Here is a 12,297-nt window from a genome sequence, read left to right as displayed (position 1 = left end):
GCCTCCGCTCCGAGCTCCCGTCCCTGTACAGGGCAGAAGGTTCCTGGCGCGGTTGGTGTTGCTGGGCAGGGACGAGACGGCGAGAAAATTTTGCTGGACAAGAAATTGATAATGAAAAGCGTCGAAAGTGATCCGGGACGCCCTTTTGAAAACTCTTCATCCCGCCGCCACAGGGTTTGGACTGCATCTCGCCAGTCCTCAGTGACTGCCTGACCGGCAGCGGCAGCGGCATCCGCGCGAGGCGGGAACCTTGATGTCTGTCTCTCGCGACTTTCGGATGAGAGCAATCAATCCGCGGAGACCCTCGTTGAGACCAACAAGCCACAGCGACGAAGCCATCATGTTGAACGGCGGAAATTGTGGAGAGAGCAAAAGATTGCAGCCCCCACGGCCGCTGTCCCAACCAACACCAACAACTAAAGAGCAAACTGACCAACCAAGGCTCAACAAGCGTTCATCGTGAGAGAGAACAGGGAAGACGAAGAGAAGGAAAGAAAAAAAGTCGAATAAAAATGGATCTGATTCGCCTCCGTCTCGCAACATCTCTCGCTACATCCACAAATCCGGCCCGGTCAAATTCTCCCCGCCCCGCAACACCACCACTTTTGATTCTCGTCATCGTCGACTTGTGGCGAGCGAAAACTGACACCGAGGGCATGCAAAATATGAACAAAGGGCATGGCAATTCGTAGAAAGTGTGGGCACCGGGCACCGTGCCTTAGCCTGCCAGCCCCGCTGCCCGCCGCCCGCCGACCGTCACCCGCGGCAGCGCAGCACGGCTTCGCGGCATCGCATCTCTTTTCTGCTGACACGCCCTTGTCGAATAGTCATCCCGTCACCGCTTGTTTCCGGTTGCCTGCCGCCCGCGACGCGGATTCGCTTGCCGAGGCAGGCCTGCCGGACATGTAGGGCTGGCTGGATTGTACACACAGCCATTGCATGAGGGCGATGACTCTGCGGTTTCTCGTTGAGCGCATTTCGCTACGGTGCTCACTTTCTCGTTTCCTCATTTCTCGTTTCGACATACGAAGTGAAGAGGAGCGAACCACGCGCCTCATCATCAACCCTCAGCACGCGCGCTTCGTCAAACCGACAGGGCAAGGCAAGGCGCGCATAGGCCCGTGACCCCCAACTGTCCGGAATCTTCTGTTCCCGTGCTTTCTACATATCCTTCTATCGATTTGCAGAGCAGAGCAGAGCACGTACATACCGTACACATGATCGCAGTTGATGATTGATGATCTGCCCGGCGCGCCGATCCCATTCGTACATCCGTATTGGGGAAATTGTCCGCCATCCCTCTTTCTTTCTCAGAGGCTCTGAGCGCGCAGCAAGGAGGAAAATCGCGAATGATCCTCCGGCACGCTCGTCCCGCGTTGTGCCTGCCAGTCTGTCAGGCGTATCCGTAAGGCAGATTTTGTTTAGCGAGGGTGCACACAGGGCCATGGCATAGAACGACTAGTAGTTTCTTGACTACTGCAGAGAGCATGCATTCAGTGCATGAACGGCGAGGGGAACAACTCATCGTCTTCCCCACACTTGCCCTGGCTAGCTACATGCTGCTGCTGCAAACCTTACGCCTGCGCAGGCAGATGTGCGGCGTAGGGCGCAGCTGTCAGTCACTGCGGTCTTGTGGTTTAGGTTGAGCAAAAGTCACAGTGAACATGCTGCATCTCTGTTGCCCGTTTGTATGCAGGGAGGCTCGTTGATATCGAGCCAGCTGCACGTGGACAATGGAGCACCTGGACAGAGGCGCAAGTGCCCATTCCGGAGTGAATGAAGAGTGCGTCGCGGTGCGTTGCTACAGATGGAATGCTCATTCTCCCTATCCTACTACCACATTCAGCGTCTCCACATGGATCCGTGCAACAATGTTGACACAAAGCGAAGCAAATCAAAGCCACAAGAGAAAGCCAGACAGGAACAAGCAGAACACCGCCTTTGATGATCGACGAGCAAACAAGCCAGAGCCAAGACCTCGCAAGCCACACACGAGGCCAAGCGCAGGCACGCGCGCGTCGTATTCGTTTCTCTCAATGCTCAAAATACCTGATCTGCCGACCATGGTATTACAGCGGAGGAGGGTACGAGAATGCGAAAGGAACGAGCACGGCAGAAACTGCCGGGCGTCGCTGAACTAGCGGCTACATACTACCCGGCGCAAAGCGAGCATGGATAGCGTGCCTGCGAAAAGGGCATGCATCGGAGGTGAGTAATCCAATGCGCTGAACCACGGTTCGGCGACGCCGACGACAGCAAAATGAATGGAAAGCCACTTGGGTGCTCTGCATAGCGGCCGGAACGCAGCCGACTCGATTTGCTCGACCGAGGCACACGCGCGCGCCGGTAAGCTCGGTCTCCGTCTGTCTCGTCGTTCGGCGGTGCCTATTGGCATATAGTTACCCATCCGACGGTACGCGACCCAAGGAAACATCGTCCACTCAGGAGCGAATACGGAAGATTGTTGACTGCCCTTCTTTCGGGCTCGGCGCCAGATTTTGGCATGTTGGCTGAGCACCGGACAGTTGAGACTGACAGACGGGATGATGTCTTCTGGTGCGCGGAACGAAACGCTTCCGCGCCACCAGTAGCCTGCGTGGCCCGGCCGGTACAGGCAGTGGGTAGGAATACCGCGGGAGTGGCTGTGGCTTGCTACGGCTGCGGTTGGCTTTACGGCTGCGCCACAGGGTCTGGTCCTGTCGTCTTCCGAGGCACGGATGCTCTACAAGAAGAACTGCGGTTTTGTTGTCTACCTCGATTGAAGAACAAAAAGCACATGGGAACGATGAAGGTTGCCTTGGGGTTGAGGCGAACTCATCTCTTTGTCAGTGAAACAAAGACGAGAGCCAAAGCCCAAGGCCAGCAGAGCGGATTTACCAAACAAGCTCACCTTCGGAGGCACCGACGAACATGGCGACGACCGACATCAAAGAAAGTCTATCCCGAATCCAATTGACTCGGCTCGACCCCGCCGTCATTCATCGTTCCGCTCACGCCCCGGCCCGCTGCTACTACCACCCCATACATACTTTGTCATCACAAATCGAACAAAGCTTGGCCCCTACTGACACCTCCGCTTCTCGTCCACGCCGTGTACGTGCATGCGCTCCATCCCCGCCGCCGCTGTACCGGAGCATTGTGTCATGCCGAGCCCTTTTGTTTGCTCGCAAGAGTCGTGCAAACACCCTTCTCCGCCTGCCTTTCCCTCCTTTCTCCGCCTCCGCCCGTATCCGCCGTGCTTTCCTACCTGTCGGGTGGTTGGCTCTCGTGGATTAGCTATGCAGACGGCGGGACGGAGAGGGGAGAGCGCGGCGGGCAATGGAGTTTAGAGAAAGAGTGCGTCTTGGCGGCCTGCGGATGAGCGGAAGTATCGGGCGTGGTGCACTTGAGATGGAGTTAATGGATAGGTCCGAGGCAGGGAGCGTGTGAGGAAGTGAATCAGCATGTTCACGGTGAAGTGGGTGAGGTGAGGTTGAGCAGAGGGTGGGAGAGCGGAGAAGTCTAGCTTCCAGCCAATGCGCGCCCGCGACGCAAGTGTCATAGCTTTGGTGTTGACGACTTCATTGCTGCTGACAGCATTCGCCATTGGATCATCACCTAGTGGCGGGAGTAGTCTGGAAGCAGCAGAGAAGAGAAGAGCAGCAGTAGTGTCTACCACTGACATCAATGCCACATGGAAGCGACATGGATGGCGGGATCTACGGTACCTAGGTCCTCTGGAGCTTCCATGATGTCACATATACCCAATGTCGCACATCACCACCAAGGTGCTCTGCTCTCCTGCATACGTCAGGACTCAACATCATCAACTTGCCTAAGCTCCAGTCCCTCTCCCAGTGTACCTCTGTTCCCCTCTTTTCCTCTCTCTACCCCGTCTTCGCCCTGTTGCCTTGTCGGCCTGAGGCTCAGACCGACCGGCGAGGCGGTCAACCCCTTAACACCCCTTTAGCAGCTCGCGCACTGCTGGCTGGCTCTTGCTTTGCTCTGCTTTGCTCCGCTCCGCTCCGAAAACGAACGGGATGCACGCCCCGCGGCCGGGCTCGCTTGTATCCGCGTTTCCGTCCGGGTCAGGTGGGGTGGAGGGGGGGGAGGAGGTCGGGATGGGTTGCCTTGTTGGGCAGTTCCGTTTGCGCGTGCGCGCGGGAGGGCGTTGTGGTAGGTACATATCTACTGGGAGTTGCAAACACGACAGCAGCAGCGAGACTGAGACTGAGCTGAGTGAGGGTTGAACGTGAGCCGGGCTGGTTTGGAGAGGAACATGTGTCACAGACAGAAGGAAAGAGGAAGGGGGGCCTCGTGCCTCAGGTCAGGGCACGCTTCCGGACCCTCACCTCCTTACCTTGCATGCGAACCCATTGCCCAGGCAGTAGACGCGCACGCGGTCAGGTACATACATGCGCACTCATCTGTCTGTACACACTGTAGTACAAGGCAGAAAGACAAGAAAGCGACTCTGCTTGGTTCCATTATTCGTGCAACGGCCGCAACAAACCACCAAACAAGCTCTCTCCTACCTTGCTTCCTTGGCTGGCTGACCGCGGTCGCGTTTCTCGCGCGTAAAGCACCGTGCCTGCCTACCCCGCCTTGCTTTCCCTTTCCCTGTCCCTTATTCTCGCGCGTTAAAGACCTCGCGTGGCAGGGAGAGGGACGCGGAGCGAGTGAGAGCGGAAACATGCTCGATATTGACGCGCGCTGGTTTATGGTCGATGCTGCCTGTCTGGCCGCTCATCAAGCTGACTGCCTGCCTGCCTGCCTGCCTGCGCCTCAGGTCTTCTCTCCTCCAAGTCCTTTCGCACCGCCTCGAAAGCATGGATGATGCTCCGAAGGCATTCAGGGCGGTGCACTTGTAGGTATGTAGCAAGGAATGAATGGGAAAACGTTTGGCGGCGGGTGTCTGCCCATGCAGGCAGCCGGGGCAAGCCACCACCGCAACCACCGCATCTCGTCTCGTCTCGTCTCGTCTCGAACACACAACCAACGCGAAACGCCAGAGGAGCGTGGAAGAAGATAGACGGCGGTCGGCACGCTCTCCGCGCCCACTTTGCCCTAAGGACACTCCCACGCATCCACTGATCCAGCCATCCATCTGTATTGAAATGAGACTGTCGGCTTCGCTCGTCTTCCACCATTCATTCATTTCTCGCTTGCCTTGCCCGCCTCTGTACATAGGTACCCTGTCGACGAAGCGACATGGGGTGAGGTAGATGGAGGGGCAGCGCGGCAGCAAGCAGCAGCAACATCCGACACCGGAACGCTCTCTATTCTTCTCTCTTTCTCTCTCTCCGGCGGATGAGGCGGGATGCGATGCCGATGACATGACGCCCTGCCTACCACCCATCTGTCCTGTCGCGCGTGCCTCGCCCACTCGCTCACCATTGCTCAGCAGCCCAACCCGTGTGGGGGGCGGTTAGGTGAGCGCGTGCGTGGGTAGGTACGGTAGGTAGGACGAACGGAGAGCGGGCGGGAACGGAGGCGAGGCGAGGCGAGGCGAAGAGGGGCAAGCGGTCGGTTGGGTGGTCACATGTCGGGTTTTTTGTTTACGGTGCGGGTGGGGTGGGCGTGGGTGAGAGCGGGATGACTTGCGCGCGGAAAGGGAAGGGAAGGGAAGCGAAGCGCGTCGGTTGTGGGCATTGTGCCAACAGTACCTGTTAGTAGTCTTGTGTTGGGCGGATGAGGACAAGAATGAGATGAGTCGCTTTGATCAATCTAAAGTGCATGCATGCAAGCAGTCAGTCAGTCACAGTCACAGTCATCAAGGAATGCAGCAAGCAAGCACAGAGCGTGGCGGATAGGTCGGTTTTGAATTGGATTGGTTGGATTGTAGCTTGCAATAGTTGTAGAGTGTGGTGGGGTAAAGAGAAAAATCAAAGCCGTCTGGGGTCTCGACCGTCTGCGTGCATAACAAAGGGCAGAGGGAGAACCGCTGCAGACAATGGACAACAAGACCAGTAAACGCCGGCGCGGAATTTCCCATCGCGCATCAAAATCCTTTGTTTCGAATCCTTGATCCATCCCATCCAGACCCGCCGATGCTTCTTGTTCGTGACAAAAGGAAATAGGTATCAAACAAGAGTGCCCATGAACGCCGCGCTAATGATTGCTGAAAAAAGCCCAGTCGGATTAATCAAAAGATGTTGTGATGGACAGGCAGTTAACATGTTGCAATCATTGGTGCGTTTTGTTGCGGTATGATGTAGTCGTCGCTCATGTGGGCGGCGTCTTTGCGGTCGTAAAAGGCCGTTGTTGTGATGGCTTGCCTCTCCTTTTCGCTGTATTCGAGAGCGGCAGGCTGAGGCGGCGTGGTGGGAGGCTCCTCGTCAGAGTCGCTGTCCTCTTCGTGGACCAGCTCGGGAGGATGTTGTTGCGAGGGCGTGCGGGTGAGAGCGTGTGCCTCGTCAAACTCGTCGTCGACGTACTCGTCATCCTCGTCGTCGTCGTCGTCGACTTCAGTGGTGGTGACGACAACGGGAGCCTGAGCAATTCCGCGGAGGGGAGGGATCATGTCAAAGGCCTCGGCGTCCTCGTCGTACTCTGAGTCGGAGTCACTGTCGGAGGCGTCGTCGTCGTCGTAGTCCTCCATGGCCTCCTCGTCGATGGTGTCGACCCACTGGATGTGCTTTTGCTGGGAGCGGGCGGCGTTGTTGACAGTCTTGTTGAACCAGGCTTCTTGCTCGCGCTCGGCATCGGCAAGGTCGAGCATGAGCGAGTCGAGAAGGTTGGCGTGGCCGACGAGCAAGCGAAGGTCGTGGTCGCTCTTTTGGGCCTCGTGGGTGAGCTTTGAGCGCGCCGAGGCGGCAATGTAGTAGGTTTGCGAGAGGCTCATCTTTTGCTTCTTTGCAGGAGGAGCTTGAGAAGGGTAGATGGAGCGGGTGGTCTCGGCGGTGAAGGGCTCAAAAGAGGATTGTATGCGGAGGTGGGAAGGCATTGTGGGCGGCTTTGTATGTGTGGAGAGCCTGGGGAGTGAGTCAATAAATGCTTGGATGACGAAGAGGACTAGGCGGAGACGTACCTGAGAGGCGGGCGGTGAGAGGGCGGCAGGGCGGTGGATCTGCGTGGTGGTGGGCCGGGGTGGGCTGTTGGCAGGGACAAGCAGCGGAGATGTTTGCGAAGTGGGAGTGGGTGTTTGCTCGAGTCGAGATGTCGTTGTTGGAGAGCTGTTGGAGTGGAGTGGATGATGGGACGAGATGTGGCGGAGGGCGCGGGCTGTTCTTATGTTTCGAGGCAGGATGGTGGTGCCGGTGAGGGTGATGGTCGCTCGCTCGGGAAGACGGCGTTAGGGCGAGGTGGATGCCGTGGGCGCGCCCCCTGCTCACCGCTGCTGGATTGTCATCGGGTCCGAGAGCGACGTCGACGACCCGACCCTGCCCTGCCTTGGCTTAGACAGCGCCAAGTCGCTGCCTGTGTGTCCGTCCGTCCGTCTTCGGTCGCCCCGGCCGCGGGCGTGTTCTTTGCTGCCCTCCAGCCTGCCCTCGCTCGACGCCGAGTCCCCACCGCTCTCGAGCGGAAGCGGAACGCGCAATTTGCAGGGCTGCGCGTTACAAGCCACCAGGCCAGGCAGACAGAATGCAGACTGTCGCATCGCATCGTCGCTCGACTTTTCGCAATTCGTCCGCAGCGTTGCCCTCTTCCGGTCGAGTTGACTCATGGCTGCAAGCGGACATCTGAACAGTAATCCACCAGGTAAGCTGCGAGCCCCGGGCGGCTGATGAGGGGAGGTTTTCTCGGCGGTCGGATTTTGGCTGCCGCGACCCGCGAGCTTCGTCCTTCTGGCTCGGCAACGCCTCGTCCGTGCCAATTTCTCAGGCTGTAACTAATGCAATGTACATGTACCTTTCTCTCCAGGCACACGCTCTGGCTTCCGGCAGCCCAGGCTCAGGCCTCGCTTTCGCTTCCGTCCCGCCGTACTTTGCTTTTCTCTGCACTGCACACACAATTCAGCCACACTCTTGCTCTGAATGACTAACTCTTGCTAGCTACAAAGTCGGCGACAAAGCCTGCACGGCGATTACTTATGCCCTTGTGCGCCATTGGCGGTTTTTGCTGCCTTAACTCCATCCCCAGACGGTCGGAGCGTAGGGCTGCCAGATGACAAAACCTCCGCATCAGGAATTTTCGATGCGCAAACTCTGCTTGGTCGGCTTGATTAAGAATTCTCCTCGGCCTGTCCGACGACGACAGTCATGCAATGCGACGGCATCAAATATCGCGTACGGTGAGCCCTCGCGCCATGTGTCCCAAGGCAGCACCTCAGGGCTCAGCTGAGTAACACAGCCCGGCCAGCTGGACACGCACATGCAGCGACTCCTGCGTTCCTGAATCTTTGCTTTGTCTCTTCCACTCCCTCCCAGTGCTCTGGCTCCCCCGCATTATCCTGTCCTACGGAACCGGATCGCTGCCTCGTCCGTCGCTCTCGTCCGTGTGACGCTTGTGGCTATTTCAAGCATCGCCCGGCCCGTGGTTCGACGCCGACACGGAGACGGACGCCGGACAACCCGCTGCCGACCAATAACCTGCCCCAAAACTCCATCTCATCGACCTGCTCTACCACCGGTACGACCCGAGGGCCGAGGGCCGCCTATGACGTCTTTGTTCCCTCTTGTCCCTCTCTCGAACCCTTCTCCGCCTCTGTTCCTGTCAACTCCCGACGCTGCAGAGCCGCAAGTGCAGGGGTCGCGCCGCTGTTGCTGCTGCTGCTACTGCTGCTATGCGGTCCAGGCGCCTTCTCTGCCAAAGCAACGAGCCGGCGCGTGAGCTGCGGCTCTCCCGAAGCCAGGGAGACGGGCGGCGGCCTCTTTTGTCCAACCTTGCTCTGATTCGACGGTCCCTACGTCGCTGCTTATGCCCCGAATCGTCGCCATGGACTCCAGCAACCAACAAAGCGGACCAAGCTCCGTTTGTCGCTCCTCATTCACTCTGATTCATCCATGACCGTCTCTGATCAGCGCTCTCGTCCATGGCACTCGACTCTTTGCTTGCCCTTCAGACTATCGATTCCGCATCGTCTTTTTCCTCGTTTTTGAAATTGCACGCTGTCTGGGCGTCGGTCATGTGCGGGCGGAGGCCAAGAATCCTCCCTTTCGCTTCTCTGCCAACAACGACGACGATTCCAAGTTGAGATCTGCAGCCCCTTCATCTGACGTGGATTGCTATTTTGCGCCGGCCCCCATGGCAGCCCACACTCCCTCGCCCACCCCCTCCAGACGAATCATCTCCTATCCCGGATCGTGCGCGGTGGACTTCCTACATGGACACGGGAGAACCGCAGGTAGGAGCGTCTGTCTGTGCTTGACCATTGAGGCCCCCACCCCTGCCGCTGATCCCTCCCATCCATTTGGGGCCTTGTGGGGCTGTCTCGCACTCGCTGATTTGCCGCCCTGTGCTGTGGGGTTGTGGCGCCGGGCTGGCCTGCACAGCCTCTTGCCGTTTGTGGGAGCCAGTCGCTGTCTTTTCTCAAAAAGCTGGCTCGGTGACGTTGCTGCTGCTGCTGATTCCATCGCTAACATTGTGCTGGCACTCAAAAGCCATTATCGTGCGAAGCTTGGTGCCGAAATTCGTGGCACTCGATGGATGAGCAGGTATGACAGGGAGCATTCAAGCTCTACCTGGTGCGGACTACGACTATTTCACCAGGTTCTGGTAGGTAAGCTGTCAAAAGATTCCACATCCAGACCTCAAGCCACGCCCAGTTTCTCCGGAAAAACAGAATGGTCCTCACCACTTACATCATCAAGTACTCACCGACGACTCCCGGCGAACGAACGAAAGGAAGCAACCAGCGCAGAGACAGGGAAATGGCAGACAATACCAGCTGATTGTTCGAACTGAGAAGGAGATCCCACGACTTCCCTTAGGTTATGGCTCTGTTGCCGCCTTGCTCTTTTAACTCACGGATGCCATCAACCCCGATCGATTTCTTTCAATGGCAATTCTTCTACGTCCCCGTCAGGTGAGGAGGTCCACCGCACACGGGTACGTTTTCAGCCAAAAAGATTACTTCTGATGCCCCTCATAACAAGACTTGGCACTTATGACCAGCATCTCATCAGCCTTGCTCAGTGCGAACCGCGTTTCTCCAGATAGAGTGTCTCTATGAACATGCATGCGGCTCCACTGCACACCGAGGTCGAAGTTGGTCTCTGGGACACTGCAGGAGGTAGGGTGGACCCATTCAATTCGTACCACTACGTCAGACTCGTGGGTATCAACAGATGGCTCAGATGTCGAAACGCTTGATGCAAGAGATATGGCGTCATCATAGCTCAACTCCACGTGGATTCGGCTTGTGTGGAAGCGTGCCAACGAACCAGGAGAAAAGACCACAGTTAATGGTCTTTCGTAGCGCATTTGATGTAATTGCTCCGGACTCTCGTGTGCAGTACATGTTCCCATGACTGTCACACTGCTTCTACAGTCGACTGAATCTGTTGAGTCGATGAGTGTCTGGACTGGAGCCATCCCGGTATTCGGCAGCGCATTCTGACTCTGAATTCGTGCCAACGGATCACTTGCCACGACTCCAGACGATCTGGCTATTTCGGAAGGCACCGGTGTCCTCAAAGACTCTGTAGTACGCAAAACTTGCAGATCCCAGTCGGTTTCTCCAGGTACATCTGCATGTTCTCCCAGCCCGACTTTTTCTTTCACGGACAAAGTCGACGGTGTAATCGATCCTGGATTGTATATTATACTTTCCGCGGGCTGTGCCATCTTCTTGGTCGGATTCTGCCGCAGAAGTTTTTGGATTTGGAGCTCGAGCTCTTGATTGAAGTCGACCAAGCACTGCAAGTATCTCAACTTGGAACTTTCAGGCAGGTTCAGTTCCTCAGGCATCGGGAGCCTCCAGTTCGGGTAGCATCGCCCGTGGGATCCAGGAGTGTGAAGGCCCTTGTGGGTCTTGATGAACAAGTCGCACAGGAAACACGCGTATTTGCTGGAGCACACGACCCGCGGCGGATTCTCGATTTCGGGACGCTGTTCGTAGTAGAGCAGCAATTGGATCTCTGCGTGGACTTTTTTGGATTCTCTTGCGCGGTCCTCGGCCTCCCTTTTGATCACCATCGCAGGTTTTTTCCAACGTAATTCGAGCCTGCGCAGACTCTTGACACGTCGTGTCTTGTCCTCGTCTGGCATGCAGCGCCGAAGAAATCCTTTGTCGACGGAAGTTGGCTCAGCACTTCGTGTGCTTGTTGGGAAGGACGAGTTGGGCAATTGCTCTACTTTGATGTTCCGGACTACAGCGTATTTTTGTGCCATACGAACCAGATCTCGAGTTGCGGCCAGGTGCTGGACGAGCTTTTCAAGACTCCCGACAAGCATTTCGCGGGAATCGCCACTCCAGGAATCCACATTCCTTGGAATCGGTTTCAGGATGGACGAGATGTTAACAGATCTTAGCATCTCTTCGATTGTGAGGAGAATCTCGTGTATGAATTCCCCCCCTCTAGCCGAATGTGCATGTTCATGAGAAAGATGTTCTAATCCGTTGAACTTATCGACCAAAGATCGGGCAAATTTGCAGAAAATCTTGTATTCTCTTGATTGGCAACCTGCTTTGTCTAGATGCGGCATAGAAGACTCTAGCTTCGGCAGGATTGGCTTTTTGCGAAATCTTTTGCAGCCTTCCGCGTGTTTTGATCCTAGGCGGCTAAGTAGTCGGTTTTGCAACATAGCAATCATCTCGCCCGTCATCTTGTAGATCTGAGTGCTTATGTCCTCTGGCAGTCCAATCAACATATGGACATGTGGATTTGAAATGACTTACCTGTCATTGAGACATGCTTCAACTTGTCCGCAACTCTTTGCAAGCGATCGACTCGTTTCAACTGGGATCCCGAATTGGAAGCGATCCTAACCGTGAGGCCCTCTCCCACGGGCTCCTCTTCGATGCATACTGCTCCGATTCTATCCGGATCGATTGAATCCGCCAACAAGATGGCGAATGCCTGGGCACATCGTGTTTCATCCTTCAATGAGAGGACGTATTTGGACGGATGCGCAGAGTCTCGGCGTTGTGACGGGATCGGATATGTGACCTTTGGCTCTAAGATCCCCAATGGAGGAAACAGTGACAGTAATGCTGCATTTTCAGCGATTGGGCCGCAATGTTGTGTCATGGCGAGGACTTCGACGCCGTGAAGATGTCATGCCAGATTGACTCCTGGCGGCAGAGGAAACCACACGGCGCTAGAACAGAGAAGGTCGGGAAGGGACAGTCCAACGTCCATGGCGTGACTTCCAGTGTAGAAGTTTCGGGGGAGTCGATTCTCAATCATGATTGTTGCACCTGCAACTAACTTT

The 12,297-nt window shown here is 56.4% G+C and overlaps 8 protein-coding genes across 8 annotated transcripts; 4 read left to right on the top strand and 4 right to left on the bottom strand.

Annotated features, from left to right (window-relative positions):
• Positions 1 to 2,165: 2,165 nt before the first annotated feature.
• On the top strand, positions 2,166 to 3,315 carry J3D65DRAFT_476177 (uncharacterized protein). The gene is made up of 2 exons (XM_066796539.1): positions 2,166 to 2,346; positions 2,400 to 3,315. The coding sequence occupies exons 1-2, from the start codon at positions 2,265 to 2,267 to the stop codon at positions 2,954 to 2,956; spliced, it is 639 nt and encodes a 212-aa protein (XP_066653212.1). The 5' UTR covers positions 2,166 to 2,264; the 3' UTR covers positions 2,957 to 3,315.
• A 10-nt stretch (positions 3,316 to 3,325) lies between these two features.
• On the bottom strand, positions 3,326 to 3,664 carry J3D65DRAFT_605182 (uncharacterized protein; the record flags this gene model as incomplete). Its single annotated transcript, XM_066798335.1, has 1 exon — positions 3,326 to 3,664. One exon carries the CDS (start codon positions 3,662 to 3,664, stop codon positions 3,326 to 3,328), a length of 339 nt encoding a protein of 112 aa, XP_066653211.1.
• A 729-nt stretch (positions 3,665 to 4,393) lies between these two features.
• Positions 4,394 to 5,536, bottom strand: J3D65DRAFT_476066 (uncharacterized protein). The gene has a single exon (XM_066796536.1). It carries the CDS (start codon positions 5,336 to 5,338, stop codon positions 4,607 to 4,609), a length of 732 nt encoding a protein of 243 aa, XP_066653210.1. The 5' UTR covers positions 5,339 to 5,536; the 3' UTR covers positions 4,394 to 4,606.
• Positions 5,537 to 5,735: 199 nt separating this feature from the next.
• J3D65DRAFT_632643 (uncharacterized protein) lies at positions 5,736 to 7,176 on the bottom strand. The gene is made up of 2 exons (XM_066801040.1): positions 7,010 to 7,176; positions 5,736 to 6,953 (listed from the first exon to the last, which is right to left on the bottom strand). The coding sequence occupies exon 2, from the start codon at positions 6,923 to 6,925 to the stop codon at positions 6,152 to 6,154; it is 774 nt and encodes a 257-aa protein (XP_066653209.1). The 5' UTR covers positions 6,926 to 6,953; positions 7,010 to 7,176; the 3' UTR covers positions 5,736 to 6,151.
• Positions 7,049 to 7,879, top strand: J3D65DRAFT_476069 (uncharacterized protein). Its single transcript, XM_066796537.1, has one exon. It carries the CDS (start codon positions 7,172 to 7,174, stop codon positions 7,670 to 7,672), a length of 501 nt encoding a protein of 166 aa, XP_066653208.1. The 5' UTR covers positions 7,049 to 7,171; the 3' UTR covers positions 7,673 to 7,879.
• Positions 7,836 to 8,989, top strand: J3D65DRAFT_476048 (uncharacterized protein). Its single transcript, XM_066796535.1, has 2 exons — positions 7,836 to 8,212; positions 8,272 to 8,989. Exons 1-2 carry the CDS (start codon positions 8,086 to 8,088, stop codon positions 8,811 to 8,813), a joined length of 669 nt encoding a protein of 222 aa, XP_066653207.1. The 5' UTR covers positions 7,836 to 8,085; the 3' UTR covers positions 8,814 to 8,989.
• J3D65DRAFT_476076 (uncharacterized protein) lies at positions 8,990 to 9,907 on the top strand. Its single transcript, XM_066796538.1, has one exon. The coding sequence runs from the start codon at positions 9,166 to 9,168 to the stop codon at positions 9,823 to 9,825; it is 660 nt and encodes a 219-aa protein (XP_066653206.1). The 5' UTR covers positions 8,990 to 9,165; the 3' UTR covers positions 9,826 to 9,907.
• An 83-nt stretch (positions 9,908 to 9,990) lies between these two features.
• On the bottom strand, positions 9,991 to 12,113 carry J3D65DRAFT_605180 (uncharacterized protein; the record flags this gene model as incomplete). The annotated part of the gene is made up of 2 exons (XM_066798334.1): positions 9,991 to 11,714; positions 11,762 to 12,113. The coding sequence occupies 2 exons, from the start codon at positions 12,111 to 12,113 to the stop codon at positions 9,991 to 9,993; spliced, it is 2,076 nt and encodes a 691-aa protein (XP_066653205.1).
• Between the last annotated feature and the right edge of the window lie 184 nt (positions 12,114 to 12,297).

This window comes from Phyllosticta citribraziliensis (assembly GCF_038025025.1).
Source record: "Phyllosticta citribraziliensis strain CPC 17464 chromosome Unknown J3D65scaffold_9, whole genome shotgun sequence".
NCBI lineage: Eukaryota > Fungi > Ascomycota > Dothideomycetes > Botryosphaeriales > Phyllostictaceae > Phyllosticta > Phyllosticta citribraziliensis.
Note: the sequence above shows the minus strand (reverse complement) of the source record. Positions and strands in the feature narration are given on the sequence as shown.

What these genes read in the sequence shown, in the direction of transcription:
- J3D65DRAFT_476066 (XM_066796536.1), bottom strand. Translation starts at nt 5,338, where the DNA reads ATGGGTGGTAGGCAGGGCGTCATGTCATCGGCATCGCATCCCGCCTCA.
- J3D65DRAFT_476069 (XM_066796537.1), top strand. Translation starts at nt 7,172, where the DNA reads ATGATGGGACGAGATGTGGCGGAGGGCGCGGGCTGTTCTTATGTTTCG.
- J3D65DRAFT_632643 (XM_066801040.1), bottom strand. Translation starts at nt 6,925, where the DNA reads ATGCCTTCCCACCTCCGCATACAATCCTCTTTTGAGCCCTTCACCGCC.
- J3D65DRAFT_476177 (XM_066796539.1), top strand. Translation starts at nt 2,265, where the DNA reads ATGGAAAGCCACTTGGGTGCTCTGCATAGCGGCCGGAACGCAGCCGAC. An exon ending in CGAGGCACACGCGCGCGCCG is followed by an intron (nt 2,347 to 2,399) that starts GTAAGCTCGGTC and finishes ATTGGCATATAG; the next exon opens with TTACCCATCCGACGGTACGC.
- J3D65DRAFT_476076 (XM_066796538.1), top strand. Translation starts at nt 9,166, where the DNA reads ATGGCAGCCCACACTCCCTCGCCCACCCCCTCCAGACGAATCATCTCC.
- J3D65DRAFT_476048 (XM_066796535.1), top strand. Translation starts at nt 8,086, where the DNA reads ATGACAAAACCTCCGCATCAGGAATTTTCGATGCGCAAACTCTGCTTG. An exon ending in GGCATCAAATATCGCGTACG is followed by an intron (nt 8,213 to 8,271) that starts GTGAGCCCTCGC and finishes TGAGTAACACAG; the next exon opens with CCCGGCCAGCTGGACACGCA.